This window comes from Semicossyphus pulcher, unplaced genomic scaffold, assembly GCF_022749685.1.
Source record: "Semicossyphus pulcher isolate SPU_LCO1_2020_fin unplaced genomic scaffold, fSemPul1.0.p SCAF_3, whole genome shotgun sequence".
Lineage (NCBI taxonomy): Eukaryota > Metazoa > Chordata > Actinopteri > Labriformes > Labridae > Semicossyphus > Semicossyphus pulcher.
The window spans coordinates 33,807,501-33,823,927 of NW_027211704.1; the positions used below are offsets into that span (position 1 = coordinate 33,807,501).

Here is a 16,427-nt window from a genome sequence, read left to right on the forward strand (position 1 = left end):
TGGAGATATTAAAGGCACAGTAAACGATACTCTCCGATGTTCTTACAACATTGCAGACCTGTAAAGATCAATATTTGGTGATGCACACGTCAGCACCCGTGGGGGAAACAGGTTGATTGGTCAAATTTGTGCAAAAGTTGCAGAGATTGGCTAAAATTCCTGCTTCCTGGAGGGACTGCTGCACGGACACGTGCTCCTGGATCAACAACATCTCACACTGGACCAACATGACCATCAACCAATCACAGCTCTCTCAGTCAGCTTCTTTCTAACTTCTCTTGTTGCTTTGTTTAGTTTTTAAGCACCAACAATGAAACAAAATCCTCTAAGAACTAAACAAATCTTTCTCTGCTTTAACCTGATGAATCATTAAAGTCTGTTAACTACCTCGAGCTGTAGCTGCAGGGCTAGTTAGTTAGCTTGCTGTGTTAGCTTTGAGCCTGTAGGCAGCTTCTATTGATGTTCCCTTTACTGTCTGGATCCTACATGTGACGCAGGAGTGACGTCATCCAGCAGAATGTTACAGCTCAGTAAAAAAGAAGACAAACTGAAACCTAAAAAGAACAAACCACTCATAAAGACTGTTTAAACACAGGTCTTTTGCACAGTTAGGAAAGGTCACACACCTGACGAGTCAGTAAATACACCAAACACTGAACCTCTGGAGGTCGATATATAAATATTAAACATGCTCAGAAAAGTCCTTCTCTGACTGGATCTGCCGACGGTCAACACCAAGTGGAACAAGCTGGGTCCCACACGGCTTGTTCAGTCTTCCCCTGAAAACAGAGGACTCTGCAAATGACTCCACGTCCGTCTCTCCGGCTCTTTGCCGTCCGATTGTTACAGCTCGGACAAAAATATGTCTGAAACATGACTTCACTGATTGTGCTGCAGGGCGGGGCTTTCTTTGGCAGATCATCACACACTAATGACAGCAAAGGCTGGATACTACGACAGATCTGACATCATAGAGACGAACCACACACTGTTAGGCTTTTCAATGTGACTGATGGAGCACGTTTGCAGACAGCCTCTCTGTGAAGGCAACCCTGGATTTGAACCAGTTCCTTCACTTCAAAAGTGGAAGTGAAAACAGTAGAAACAGAGATGAGAAATAAGCTGAAATTCTCTGGAACACAAACAGTGCAAAGTGACGGGTTTGAGGCGTAGTTTGAACATCCTGTTTGAGTCATCTCTTGGCGATGGTTGATAAACGGTTTGAACCTTTGGTGACCACGCTCACGGATCCTGTTTTCAATGGACGACTGAAACTCTGAGTCAGAAACAAACTCACACCAACAAGAGGAGGAAGTTTATACTGTTAAACTTGTTATATCGGTTTACACTGTTAAATGTATGAACTCTATGATTCTACAACCTAACATGGTTAAAGGCATAATAAGGAGGATTTCCTTCATTTCAGCAACAACACATTCAAACTGTTCAAACCCTCCTCCTGGGCTCTTCGTCACCAGAAGCTCACTCTCACTCTCTCATGCGAGAACACGCCCACCCCGCCGAGCACACCGAGAGCATCACGGTTACCTTACAATGTTACAGTTTAATTTAGCAGACGCTTTGTCCAAAGCGACGAACATCTGAGAGTTAATACAACACAGGCAACGATCGAGACGGGAGGGAACGAAGTCAGTGAGAGCCAACAAACAGCTTCAAGTGTGATCGGACACCGGTGCTGACAGACAGAGCACATAAATAATAATAATCATCATCAACAACATCAACATGATCAGTATAGTCATCATCATCATCAACAGGGTTTGAATCTGACGCGAGCGGCGACTGGGACCCAGCGGAGGGATCTGAGCAGTGGAGGGACGTGTTGTTTTGGGTTGATTGCCAAGTTTATTACCAGTCACGCAGAGGTTTGAACGTGCATGCAGGAAGGCCTGCCAGGAGGGAGCTGCTCTGACAGGTAGGGTCTGATCTTCCTGATGTTGTACAGGGCAAATCCACATGACCGAGCAATCGAGGCCACGTGAACCTTAAAGGATAGCTGGTCGTCAATCTTTGCGCAAGCATGCTAACCGCCGGTGAGCTTGTCCTACCCAGTTTGAGGCACCGACCTGTCCAACAGAAAGAAGGCTAACTCTGCATCGCTGTTTCGCCATGTTCGGTCTGAATGGGGCCCAGTTGCTAATTTGAACCACTCCCACACTCACCTGTACGCTGTGATTGGCTCACGTCAGCGCCCCTCCTGAAAACGTCCCGTGCAAAGCAAAACCACAGAACAGATGCAGAGGGAAGGGTCTCACAAGGGTCTGCACACACGCTCACCAACACACACAGAGGCCCAGAGATGGTTTATATTATATTTGTAAAAGTCTATGTTTTATTTTTCTAGTAAAGATCCTTCTGATTATTCCTGTAAAGCAGAACTCCTGTTGGGAGATTAAATCAGTGGATAATTGAGACAGAAAAACTCCAGTTCAAACTTTCAGACAGACTGGCAGGTGTGAGGTAGACAGTTTAGCACATGGTATTAGATCAGACACCACACACACACACACACACACACACACGCACACACACACTTCTCTCACCCTGGAGTTTGGCTGCTCATCGAACACCAGCTTGAAGGTGTCAGCCTGAGACTGACTCGAGCTGTCCAGACACATGTAGCCACACACTCGATACGCAGAGTCTCCGTAACCCACCGCTGGACCGAGACGCCGAGAGGAGAGAAACAGGAGATCAGTAACAAGGAGGAAGAGGGAGGAAGACGAGGGAGGATTTTTCATGACTTTACCTTTGAGGTGGTCCTGCATGACTCTCCATCCAGGACCGCTGATGTAAACACAGGGAGGAGGGCAGAAAAACCTGAGGAGGATGAAACAGACTGATGCACATGATCGTGAGCTGTGAGGTTGGAGATGCTTATCAGAAGGTCAGCTTGTGGCACTAAAACAACTGAATACAGGAAAGATGGATTTCTCTAACTGTCTGAAAGCTCCACATGTGGAGTTGAAACCTTTTCTCGTTGCCGTAGGACTTCTGGGCGACCTTGGCGTGCAGGATGGTGACACTCTGGTCTGCGTGAGCTTCTCTTCCTGGTTCCCTCGTTGATCCCAGAAGCTGAAAGCCCTGGTCCAGTCTCCTGATTGGACAAGAACGCTGTCAGTCAAAGACAACCAGGAGTTATACTGAATGTGTTTGGCTCATGGAGGTAGTAGTGATTTTGCCCCAGTGGCCAACTGTGGTACTGCAGAGAAAAGTTTGATTATTGATCTTTAAGAACTTTAAGACCACGCAGACTTGTAATTTCACTGCCCAGAAAAGCTCAGTGATTTATTAAATGCACAGGAAGGAGGATGAAACATCTTTGTACAAGTTTGACATCCACAGTAGAAATGACAAAGACAAACAAAGAGCTGTAGGCGGATGACACGTCTCTAAAAAACACTTTTTTAACGTCCACAGAAAGATATGAATCTTCTTCTCATGCATGTGTCTTCTGAAATAATCATTCTTTGCTTCTTCAGTAGACTCATCTGTGTGATAACACTTCAGCATAGAGAGGTGTATCTCTGCTAACAACAGCAGCTGTCACTTTAGTGACCGTGTAACGAGCAGCCAGAATAACAGAGTTACATCCCCGAGCCCCGCAGTCAGGAATGTCTCTAATAATGAAGAGTGTTGACACGAGCGGAGGAGAGGAAGGAGGGATGAAAACACGAGGCTGGATCTTTATGGCTGATGACAACAATTAAGAGTTAACAGAGCTTGTGAAAAGAGCTGAGAATAAGTCTATAAACTGCATTAAGACTACGTTTTCGACTGTTCACTGAGGCCCTGCTGAGGCCCTGATCTGATCACAAGAGGATCTTTGAGTACAGGTGTAAACACGCAGGACGCAGTGAGATCCGATCTGTGTGTTTGAGATCTTTGCAAACTAGAACTTAAGCTGAACGTCAACAGGAAGCTGCTGTGTGGCTCGCTCTGAGCTACTCCGCGTGTTTCCTGCTCAGAGAGCCGGGCTGTGTACAAACACCAGATTTATATTAGTGCACAGAGAGAGAGAACACACAGAGAGAACACACAGGAACATGAGGACGTATCTGCTGCATTAGAACCACTCGACCTTAAAAGCATTTAAAACAGATCAAATAAAAGCCCAGCTCAGAAAAACGGACCAGAGATTGTGAAGTCTTGTTAAATTAACCCTGTGTTACTAATCTAAAAACTCACTCAGTCAATGCGAGACAAAGGACACGATCACTGTGTCCTTGTGATTAAGATAAGTCTCTCTTCAGGCTTTAACTCTTCGTCTGAGCGTCAGAGAGCAGAGGGCTGCTGGACTTAACAAGGACGACCCAATAACACCACAGTCTCACACACACACACACACACACACACACACACACACACACACACCCCTGATCAGACTCTGCAGAGGGTCAGTGGATCAAACTGAACAACACGGGTCCATGTTCTTCTCTGCTCATAAACTCCAACAAAACAGCCTCTCCATGGTGTTAAAGACGAGCACACACCGAGCATGGTGAGGGTCAAACACGGCTGCCAAAACATTTTAAAACTTTCCTTTATTATTTCGTGCAGGTTGTAAATATTCACCCAGATTATTCTGCAGACAGTTTGGACAGGACCGTCTGAGCGTCTCTGCACTCGTCTCTCACATCACGATTTATTCTGCAGTGTGTTTTAAGCGTTTCCTCCTGCAGCAGAATCTTTCTGCAGATGTTTTGGTGTTTTATGTTCTGATAAAAAATGTTGCACAAATTATTTAAAGGGATTACTACAGTTAGGGTGGGACTTTATCTTGGATGCACAATCATTTGTTTCACTTGTCTTTACAACAATCTTTAAATGAAAAACAAGAACAAACACCCGGTGTCTGTGGCTGCTGTTGGCATTTATCCACCTGTAATGACAACAATGTGTGATGTGTTAAAATCACTTGCTGACAGCCTTCAGCCTCTTTTTGTTAAGGATTATGTTTTTGGCTTTATACTGAATTTACTCAATAGTGACCGTGAAGAGTGGCAGGAAATATGGGAGGAAGAGAGGGGATGTCATGCATCAGAGGGCCGCGAGTCAGAGTCGAATCTGCATCTGATTGGTAAAGGACTTTGCCTCTGTGTAAGAGGCGCCTTCTCTACAGACTGCGCCCCTTTCTGCCTCTTTCTTTTCTGTATGTTCGGTGTGAAACCAGGAGTCAATGTTAACGTATTATTTAAGCTCAAACCACCATCTTCCACTGTCTAGATTTGAGGCCTTAGGGTGCTTTCACACCTAAAGTCTATTTGTTTGATCCAAACACCAAATCGAGTTTGGTTTGTGTTCACACGGCAGATTTCAAATGTTTTGAGGAAACTGCTCTCTGATTGGTCAGAAGTTCCACGTGGTAATAAGGTAATCTTTTTACTTTAAAGCGACATTGATCCACAGATCGATCAGTTCCTCTCTCCTTTAGGTTTTCACTGAACACTTTGAACACCTCTGTGTTCTCGTGTGTTTAAACAAGCACTTGTGAAGTTGTTTGGTTGCCCATATTTCTATTTCCTTGTCACTCCTCCACGTCTGTCCTCTCCTCATCTCGCTGCCTTTCTCTGCAAGTGACCGAGTCCTGTCTTTTCTGGCGGACCGTGGTCCGGTGGTTTGATCGGCACCAGAGTTCGAGTGTTCTCACCTGTCAGGTCTGAATGCACCTTTACACTTAGCAACGTTCTACTGTTTCACAACATTCAACATTTGTTGGAAGTTTAAGGAAACAGTTTTGTTAGATTTAGGACAAGAACATTTTGGTTCATGTAACATGTCAGTGTTGACTTTAGGTCTCACAGGGACACAAAGACCAGCGTCCAGAGTAAAGTCCTTGTTTGTTTGACCCCTCAGTTCACCTCCTCCTCCTCGTAACGCAGACTTTATCGCTCTCTACAGCACGTCACCGACATCCCTCCAGGCTTACTTACTGTCCCGGTGCAAACACATTATTTTCCAACTTGACTATCACAAAAACAATTCATGTTTTTGTTCACAAATCTATCGACGACACTTCATGACTATTTCATAAACTGCAGTGATGCTGTGACAAAGTAAACTCACACACAGGTAAACTTATTGTTTGTCTCTTTCTCTCACAGACGTCTTCTCAAACTGTGCAGTCTCTTTGTTAGGCCAACTTGTGATGATTCAATGCTAACGTCAAAAACCAAACAAGTCTCACAGTATCTTTGCTGCTGTCTGAACAGCTCTGAACCAAATGACTGAAATGTTTCTGTTTTTTTAATCATTTGTGGCACATTTGGTTCCTGTCAGGATTTATTTATTTCTCCTGTGATACAGTTTTGGCTCTGACTCCTGAAAAACAAAAAGCTCTTCATGCTGAAGATGACATAAGAGCTGAAACGCGATGGATATATTTTCTACCGTGCACCCAAAACAATATTTTGTAACTTATTTGTGGAGTTGTGCGCGCTGCTGTATTCGTGGCCCTGACTCCTGTCTGCGTCCAAAGGTACGTGTATCCTGCTCCTTGTAAGGAGGCCGAGTCGGCCTGCTGAGCTGTATACTGAAGGTTTTGTTCATATGAGGGGGATCCCACTGACCCGGCCCACCTCTCTCCACAGTTCACAGTTCAGGGTTCACACTTGACTGGCTCTCTCTCTCTGTGTGTGTGTGTGTGTGTGGGCAGTCACCAGGGTGCAAGCAGTAGTCTAAATTAGACCTTCCCCTCTTCAAAGGTCAAAGGTCAGTGTGTCGGGAGCTCAGACTCTCTGGCATTTCACACCGGGAACACAGAGTGGACAGAGGAGAGACAGAGGGGAGGGGAGGAATGCACTTTCACCTCCGAAACAGAGTTCATCTCCTGGTCCAGAGGCAGTTCTGGTAGAAGTGGAGCAGGAACAGTAACGACCGTCATTATGAGGTTTGTTAGTGAGCGAGACTCAACAGGAGTCAGTGCAGGAAAACTCCTGTAACATGAGACCAGAGAGAAATATTCTACAATATTCTACAAGGCCGGCCCACTCTGAAAGATGTTTAAAATCTTATCAGACGTGAGAGAGCCACACGTGACGACAGGTAACGACAGATTCAACAGTTTAGTTCCTGTAGTGTAGGAGAGCAACGATACGACCCAAACAGCACGACACACTCACAGACTCCAGAGATGTGGTGACTTGAGACTTGGTGACTTGATCTCGAGTCGACTCGAGTCACTGTTTTGATGACTTGTGACTTGACAAAAAATAAATGACTTGAGACTCGGCTTGAGCCATGATGACTCGGATGACTTGCGTGTGTTCATAACTTTGAATGTTAGCTGTTACATATAAAATGATCAAATTCATTGTTGTCAAGTTTCTGTCTAACTATCAGGTATGTACGCAGCGCAAACTGTCAAAAAGCTCCCAGGTTTGTGATTGTCATGATTGGATGACTGGCTGTCAGTCAAACTCCTCGCTATGGCAACAGGCCACATCACAGCCCCCAAAGAGAAGCCTCATCAGTCGTACTCGTTACTACTCAACACGCTCTCAGAGCAGACCATCATCATGGCTGCGTCTGTGCCGAGATAACACAGATACAATTCACTGTCATACTTTGTGAACAGGCTAAATAAACTGGCCAATAATATCATTATTAGACGAGCTGCTAACACCTTGTCTCTCCTCTTTATAAGGACCGGATACTACCGGTAAGAGTGCTGGATCTAAGGTGGAAAAAAAGTGACTTGACTTGCTTTAACTAAGGACTCGACTTGACTTGAGTTGCCCAAGAAAAAATGACTCGAGACTTGTTTGGGACTTGAGCAAAGATGATGAGGTCACAACACTAACAGATTAATTCACCAACAACCTGGGTCAGAGGCCGTGTTTGAAATGCTGTACTATACTAGCAGCGCTGATTTGGCCAAACTGTAGTCTGCAGAATGCAAACGAAAGCGTGCTCTGTGTGCCTCTCCTCTCTCCTATTTCCCCGTTGTGGATCAATAACGGTTTATTCTATTATCTATTCTAAAAGCAAAATTTATAGTGTGCCAAAAATACCCGGATGTCGTGCTGATATCCCACAATGCAAAGCGCTGGAACGTCACAGCGGCAGTTGAAATGGTGGACGGCAGAAGCATTCGAGCAGCAGGGGGCACTATAGCTACAGAATCGGCAGTTTGCTTTTGGCGGGCTACATTAAAGACGGGCTTCACTTCTGCTTTCCAACACTGGAGCCTGGCGTACCGTGGTGGAAGTTACATTTGAACAGCTCCATCCTTCGTACTGTCGCTGAACGCATAATGCAGCATGTGGTATATAGTATATGTCATTTCAAACACAGCCTGAGTCTAAACACTGGAAATCTCACTAAATCAAACGAGACTTTAGAGTAAACAAACATGAGTCAGCTTGCTTCCTGATTGGCTATCGTTTGGTTCCACGTGACGATCCAGAGAGAGCATGCTCGGCTGTCCTCCCCGGCCCCCCCACACGACAGGATATGAGATCGTAAATATTGAACATGTTTAATATTTACGGTTTGAAATCGGTGCGACCACGACGTTCTTCTGAGCAGATCGGGGGCATTAAAATCAGTCTAACATCCGTCACAGCACAGGAACATCTGGAGAGATCATCTTTAGAACCATCAGAACATCAGGACTTTGATTACTTTAGTCTGAAGGAGGGAATCAGGTGCCTCGCTTTAGTCAAAGCTTGCGATTGTCATCAATCACAGTTTTCTAATCAAACATTTTAGGCTGCATTTTTTAAATTCAAAGTTAAGATCATTTAAACCGGTAAAAACACAAAATAAAGCAGTTTCATGTTTGAGATCAGAGTTTCTCTGTTAGTCTGCAGAGGACGGACGTCAGGAGCTACGCTAATGTTAGCTCAGCCTGTTTCTAGAGTTTTGATTGTTTCAGTGAATAAAGACAGACATATAACAGTGATAGCAATCGTATCGCATCCATACTCAGTACACGTTAGATTATCATACATCACACTGCTTACGGAGGGGTACTCTGTATTGTGCTGGTCATCTCTCTAGTCTCGGTCTTAGAATCAGTGGGTTTCCTAACATCTCTATGATGGAGAGAACTTGGCTCTCTGGTAATCTAGCTTTAATTTGATTACATGCAAACATAAACACCTTTCCTGTCTCAGAAACCTGTATAAGCCTGAAGCCATGTTTTGATAAACCAGGTCCCCATGACCACAAAGGTCCCCAGAGTGAGGTCACCTGACCAGGTACGATTCCCTGCACTTCTGTGTCTTGTGGCTGAAGCTCATTTAAACCAGCTTAAAGAGGCCAGCCGCGTCCCGACTACTGTTCAGAGGGACAATGTGTTTTACTGTGTTCAGATCAGTCAGTGAAATGTTGTCTTTGCCTGTTGTTCCAACACATTCACAATCATCAGCTCTCCTGTCAGCATGCAGGTACTTGATATTGTTGCTGGATTACTGCAGTGATGTTCTGCTGCGAGGCTTCTGCTCTGACTAAAATAATTATTGTGTTACATTTCTTTATGGTGTTTTTGTCTCATTTCTCACATAGGCATCACCTGATTGGTTTAAACATCTGGCCCAAGACGACAGTTGAGAATTAGCCAGCTAGCTAACACTGGCACATTTACAGAAATATGACTGATGTGTGTTGTCCTTGAAAAGAGGGTAAATAAGAATTTAACACCATTGTTTTACATTTTACAAACATATAACATCTTATATAAAAACATCGTAAAGACTTGAGCGGCTTTAAATTTAATCGGTTCAGTAGAAACACAGTTGTGATGCCATCCTATCCACTGCGCCCCGCTGCGCCGCGCGCCACGGCCCCACCTCACCTCTCCAAGCCGCCAGAAGAAACCACAGACTCTCACTGCCTGTTGTTCGGATTTCAAAGCAGGGGGGTGGGGTCTCTGCCCTCGCGCATACTTCTCCTCCTGCCGTTTTAATACCTACACACCATCCCTCCACCTCCTCATTCCAGCAGAGAGTCAAACCGAGGAAAGGTCACGGAGGCAGAGACGCAGAGAGGTCCCACCGTCCGGAGCGCATTTTCACGTCCACGCTCTCATTCCTCACGGCTCGGTGAGAGCTGCTCTGACACCACACACAGTTTGAGGATAACCTACAGCAAACCTCACCTTTCTAACAGCGGGACGCTGTGTGTGTGAGTGTCTCTGTGTAACGGGACTTTTTGCTGCAGAGGTTGACTTACCTGTCCCATCCTCCGCTCCTCGGTGCGTCGTGTCCGGACAGCAGCGTCCCCAGGTGAGTCAGCGGGCTGACCGGGTCCGGGGACAGGGGACTGGTGTACAGCAGAGCGGGGTCTGTCTGGGGGTATCCCGGCAGGGTCGAGGATGTTTCTGACAGTTGAAAAGAGCATTAATTCAGATGGTGCTTCATTTCAAGTAAGAACGACTTTAACGGAAAAACAAGTCACAAAATGACTGAATCAGGCACAATTTAAAGTTACATTCAATGAATGCAAAGAAAGCAGTAAGAGTTATTTGCAGGGTAATATTAAGGCTGTGCAGCAGATCTAGAGGTTGGTGCAAAGTGCATCTCTATCGGTCTCCTCATCAGTTCATAAAGATGCCGACAGATCTTAAAGGAGAAGTGGACGGAGAGGAAATCTATCAGCACTCCTTTTAATGATCATTTGACTCATTTCTGAGCAAAATGTGAAATTATTCTCCGCTCCAGCTTCTAAAATGTGAAGACTCGATGCTTCTCTTTGTCTGAAATGAGAATAAACTGAATGTTTTCAGATTTCAAACCGTGTTTAACGGACAGATCTGCAGCTCGGACTGAGGGAAACTGTGACCAGCTGTTTGTCCATTGTCCGACTTTTTTTCATCCAACAGTCAAGTCTTTTTTTCCTGGGAACAATCTGCAGATTACTTTGTAGTTAGAATAGTTGTAACGCTAGATGTTACTGTTGTTTGTTACTCACATAAAAAGCGTCCATAAAAAGTTTTTTTTAAAGTGTGACAACTTTCTGCCTGAAGTTTGGTCTGATGATAAAAAACTTTTTATGGGATTTAAAGGCGATAAAGTTTCACTGATTCTTTAACATCTTGTTGAGGTGCTGAGATGTTTCACAATGAGTCAAATAAGGAAGGAATTTAAATCAATGTAGAGATGACAGGCCTAAAAATAGAAATGAATGTGTGTGTGTGTGTGTGTGTGTGTGTGTGTGTGTGTGAGTGTGTGTGAGAGAGAGAGAGAGAGAGCGAAAGCGAGAGAGAGAGAGAGAGAGTGATGCTGTGGGTTCACACTGGTTGCCTGGAGGTGATGCTCTGTGCAGCTGGTCAAAGGCCGACATTCAGGCAGAGAGACAGACAGTAAGAAGCCTGTCTGAGCAGAGAGACAGGCAGCTACATCTACAGTTATAATGTGAAGGAGGTTCGCCATCGTGTAAACTGATGGAAGATTTATGTTTATGTTTTTATGTTTTTGTTAATATTCGTTTCTACATGTGAGGAAGGTTACAGCCTCCTCACGGCTGCTTAAAACAACGTTTTAATTTACCCAGAATGCATTGTAAATTGGTCCTAAATGATTAAGCAGTAGGCTATGTGCAACGGACTAATGTAGCCATCAATCTGAAGCGTGTCACAGCAGAGCCGGAGGTCCACAGACAGATAATGAAGCAGTCAAACAGAGAGAGTCTGTCAGCTTTACAGGAAGTCATGCAGTGAGACAGGCAGGCAGGTAGACAGTCAGTAAAACAGTCGGGCAGTCAGTGAAACTGCTAACAGTAGCAGAGTCAACATCTGGTTCCAATCTGACGCCACTAACAAGAAGTGCTGTGTCTTCATCTCAGTGTGGGCTCCAGCTGTCACTCAAACGCAGCCTCCTACAGCACGACCACAGGCTCCCTGCCTGTCTCACTGCACGCACAGACCCGTCTGTCTGCCCTCCTGTCTCTCCGTCCTGCCTACTTTTCACTCTACATGCCTCAGTGTGCATGAACACGTGGTCTCCATCCACCTCTGTGTCCGTGTGTCTCTGAGCCGCAGAGCTGACATGTTGTCGTCTCTGTGTGAATCCAGGCTGTCAATCAAACTCACACAGACACTACAGTGTGTGTGTGAAGCTCATACTCATTCTGTTCCCCGCCTACCTCCGTCACCTGTTTCTTTATTCTAAGTGTTTTCCTTTGTGAGCAGAGAGTCTCCTTCAGTCACACTCGATTCACTTCAGATGTTATCTTTGTGATAAAAGCTCTGATCAAACTAAAGGAGCAGTTCGCTCCTGACAGAAGCTGCTGTCAGTCAGAGCTGGTGTTCTCTGTAATCAATAGAAGCAATTATATTTGAAATTGGCGCCATAGCTGTGGCTACATTCCTACAACACCCAGCATGCATTGCGCCCCTCCCTCTGAAAGGAACGGCCCAGCGAGAGACGCTGGAGTGAAGTACTAACGTTTCCAGTCCAGGACATTGATCGCTGCAGGCAACAGCTCCGAAAAGAATCCGAAGTACAGTGGTTATCACGCCTCTCAGCTAGAAAATCGCTGGTTTGAATCCCGGCTCAGATGTAGTGGGTTCCCTCCAGGTACTCTGGCTCCCTCCCACAGTCCAAAGACATGCTCGTTAGGTTCAATGGTGACTCTAAAATAGGTGTGAATGTGAGCGTAGTCTGTAGTATGGAGGAGCTTTTCATATTCATTTTGCAGTATGCTACGCCAGGCGGAAGTAAACAATAACCGCTGCTTCCTTAGCTATAGCGCCCCCTTCTGCTGGAATGCTGCAGCTGTCCGTCATTTCAAATGCCGCTGTGACGTTCCAGCACTTTGCATTGTGGGATACAGCAGGCAAGGTAGACTGGTCCGATGCATACTGGAGATTTTCTCAGAGTCAGTACGACATCCGGGTGTTTTTGGCAGACTGCACATTTAGCTTTTGTTTGCATACTGCAGACTACATTTAGGCCACATCATCAATATGTACTGCTAGAGTAGTTAGGCATTTCAAACACAGATTGACAGGTGACCTGCCCAGGTGTATCACATGTTTATGTGTGTATATATATCATATATATGTCATAAAGCAGAAAACAATGCTGGAGGTTATTTAGAAATAGTTCGTCCAGCAGAGGGCGCTCTGACTGCATAGTTTACCTCCTCTCAGCACTGTCTGCAGCGCGTGTCCGAGCATCACACCTGAGCGGAGGTGGTTTATGATACAATTGGTAAACAAAGAATAATAATGATACATATTCTTAATAAGTTTAAGACAGCTGACAGCTCTGACACCTTTCAGAGTCATACTGGAGCAAAATCTACATTAAAAAGTTTAAATTCATTACAGTTCAAAATTCTCTGATTCTGTGATTAGCGAACGTTTTCCCTCTAAAATCGTTTCAGGTTTTGTTCCATAAAATCTAAAGAAATCACTGGGGCTCTAACGGAGTCAACGCAGTCTCTATTATAATAAAACAAGTAACAGCATTTGCATTAAAGTGAAGTGATAGAGAGCATTTCACAGCATGCAGTCCAACTACATCATCGGCTGATTTAAAGGAGCAAAGAGTGTAAAAATCACAGACTGAAGCAACAAGAAATGTCGAAACTATAAATATCTGTTAGTGGAGATCTGTTCAGCTGCGAGTCTGCACAACCGCCCGACATAACACACGTCAGGCTCTGACAGTCAGACGGATGTTAACGCACTGAGGGACTAATGAACTCACTGTTTGATTAAACAGAAAATCAGAAATCGTTCTTTTTTCTCGTCATCACTTCTTATAAAGACGCTTAATGTTGGTAAGAAAAGAATAAAAGACATCAGTCGATAAACTTAAAGGATCATTCTGGTCTGTTTAAACTCTGTAGAGTCACAGTTTCACCTCGACAGCACGAATGCTTCTGAAACATTAAATAAAGTCAAGTTAAGTCGTCCTCTGAAACTTTCCGACAGCATGTCAACAAGCGGGTCAAATATCTGTCACCTGTCAACGTCTCTCAACCTCAGGGTCACGACCCCGGCAGGAGGTCGTGGGATGGTTATCGGGGGTCAGAGGTCAGATTATTGATAGAATGTGAAACAAGTAAACAGATTTCGTTACAGAGTGCTTCCTGTGTTTTTGCATTGAAGCAGCATCTAACTTGCAGTTAACTCTCTGGTCTTTGGTTTACACGTTCGTTCATCAATGATCAAAGATTAAAGCTGCGTCCTGCAGATAAATATCGCGTTGAGAGAATCACACCGTCTGTGTGTGAAAACAGGGCCCAGCTGAGCACAAGTTTCATAGCTCGTTTAAGACTGATGCCGTCGGCACGCCCAGACTGACGCTGTTAAAGATGCTAATGTACCTGCAGCCATGTTTGCACCCGGGGGTGTGTTGGTCTTTAGCAGTGCTCAGGATCATTCATTGTCGTTATCTTGAGACAGCAGAAAGAGGTTGCACCATGAACCAACAGAAAACAGGTCCAAAGGCAACAGTGCAGAACTTTCCTGCTGTTTAAAGTTTTATTTAAATGTTGAGATGTGCCTTCTTAGGCTGGAGATAAACTTGCTTTGTAACCTTGTGTTCACGTACACAACCGCCTGCGTCCTGAACGTAGCTGTTCACATACTTGTCTCTACACTACACGTGTTACTCGAGGAGACCTCTAGAGGGCGCACCAGAGAGCTCAGGCCGTATGCAACGCCCATGTGAGACGCTCGAGGAGGTTAGTGACAGATTTTGTGTGTCAGAAAAACACCGTCTGCTCCGTCCCCGCTCCGTCTCTCCAACATGTTCCTCCGTGCTCGGACGTAACGGTCCCGGACTTGTTTCCATTTAGTTTTGCAGGTTTCCACGTCGACTTCTATAACAGAACTAATCAGTCTGCAGCTGTTTGACAGACATGTTTGTCTCTGCGCAGTGGCAACGGCACATCGTTCACATGTGGATCATTGTGGACTTGGTCTATCAGCTTGTTGTCCCTGCTGCTGTGTTGACCCTGTCACATCCCCTCTGCCTCTACACTGCCCCCTACTGTTCATGTGCAGACTGCATGTTGCATACGTGTAGCGTTACTGCTTGAGGACGTCCTCAGCCGACGCTCCAACAGACGCAGGGAGCGCTGGGCAGCCATCATTTGCATGCGAACACACAATTAAAATCAAGTATATCTCCGGCTTTAGGCGAGCTCACAACCTGCTTCCACTCTGCTTGTTATGCAAACAAAGAGGCACAGCAGCACTACAACTCCTCAGTTTAATATCTGTACATTTGCCAATAAACAGTCAAATTAAGTTTTTGATTAAACAGGGATGAGACGAACTCTTTTCCTGACACCACAGCACCATGTCGCGCTCTGTGCGAACGTTCTGAGGACGCCACAAGACGAGGAGTAGGAGCTGTGGATGAGTGTTGTTGTTGCTGAAAGTCACATCTCTCAAAATTCACCAGAGATTGTAAATGTCACCTGCTCACCTTTCCTGTCTTCTTCTCTGATGTCCATCTCCTCCACGGTGGGCGTGGCCTCTGCTGACATTAGGAGAAGGCGGGCCTCAGGTCCATAGTCACTCTGCTTTCACAATGACAGACAGAGATCTCTGTGTGTGTGACAGAGCTGCACAACACTTCATGAACAATGAGGACAATCAGATGCATCACTGGCAGGTAGTGTGATGGCAGAATAAAACATGTGTTGGGTGTAAACGAGCAGGTCCAACAGCTGAACACCAGCTTGGCTGCGTGCTGCAGCTTGATGGTCTGTTGGGATCGGACTCACCAACACAGCTGTGCCCCTGAGGAGACGGCTTTAAATGTCTAACAGACCCCAAAACAACATGAAAACCAACCTTAGTATGTACCAGGAGTCATTCATACTCACAAGCACTGCCAGCCTGACAACAGACACACACAGTACACCATGCACCTGTTCGTTCCTCAGTGTGATCTGACCTGAATTCTCGCTCTGGTCCTGCAGCGCGTTGATTAAAATCCTCCCGTCGCTCGGCTCATTCTGGTTTATTGAGCTGCAGGTTTCAGTCTGTTTCCATCCAGATGCTCCGTGTGCTGATTTTATGACCTCACAGTTTCACCATCCTCCCTCAGGTTAGTGAAGATTAGTTAAAATATGTCTAAACCAGCGAGCGGAGAGTTTCCACCACAGTTTACAGTCGATCTACAGTCAGAGAAGCTTTGGTGCAACATTTATTCAAGTGTGTGTGTGTGTGTGTGTGTGTGTGTGTGTGTGTGCGCACGTGTGTACATGTTTGCACTCCATCCCGGAGCTGCTACCTGACCGCTGGTCTCGCTGTGTGTTTGTGTGATTAAGGAGATAATCACCTGTTGCTGGCCTGCAGCTTTCTCACACACACCTTCCTCTCTCTGACAAACACGTCCCGCCTGAACGTCTCTGTAACGTTTAGTTTCCATCAAGTTATCTGATGTTCTTCTAGTGGATGTTGACTGTAGTTTACTATTTATTATTCTTATTCAGTG

General features: G+C 45.3%; 1 protein-coding gene across 1 annotated transcript in view; it reads right to left on the reverse strand.

The window, feature by feature from the left end:
- Window positions 1-15,471, reverse strand: part of rbpjl (recombination signal binding protein for immunoglobulin kappa J region-like) — a 27,788-nt gene extending 12,317 nt beyond the window's left edge. The window contains exons 1-5 of the mRNA XM_069677428.1: window positions 15,411-15,471; window positions 10,198-10,345; window positions 2,993-3,118; window positions 2,771-2,841; window positions 2,565-2,680 (exon numbers count right to left, since the gene is read on the reverse strand). Coding sequence (XP_069533529.1) covers window positions 2,565-2,680; window positions 2,771-2,841; window positions 2,993-3,118; window positions 10,198-10,345; window positions 15,411-15,471 — 522 coding nt within the window. The remainder of the gene's footprint in view (window positions 1-2,564; window positions 2,681-2,770; window positions 2,842-2,992; window positions 3,119-10,197; window positions 10,346-15,410) is intronic.
- Window positions 15,472-16,427: the final 956 nt, after the last annotated feature.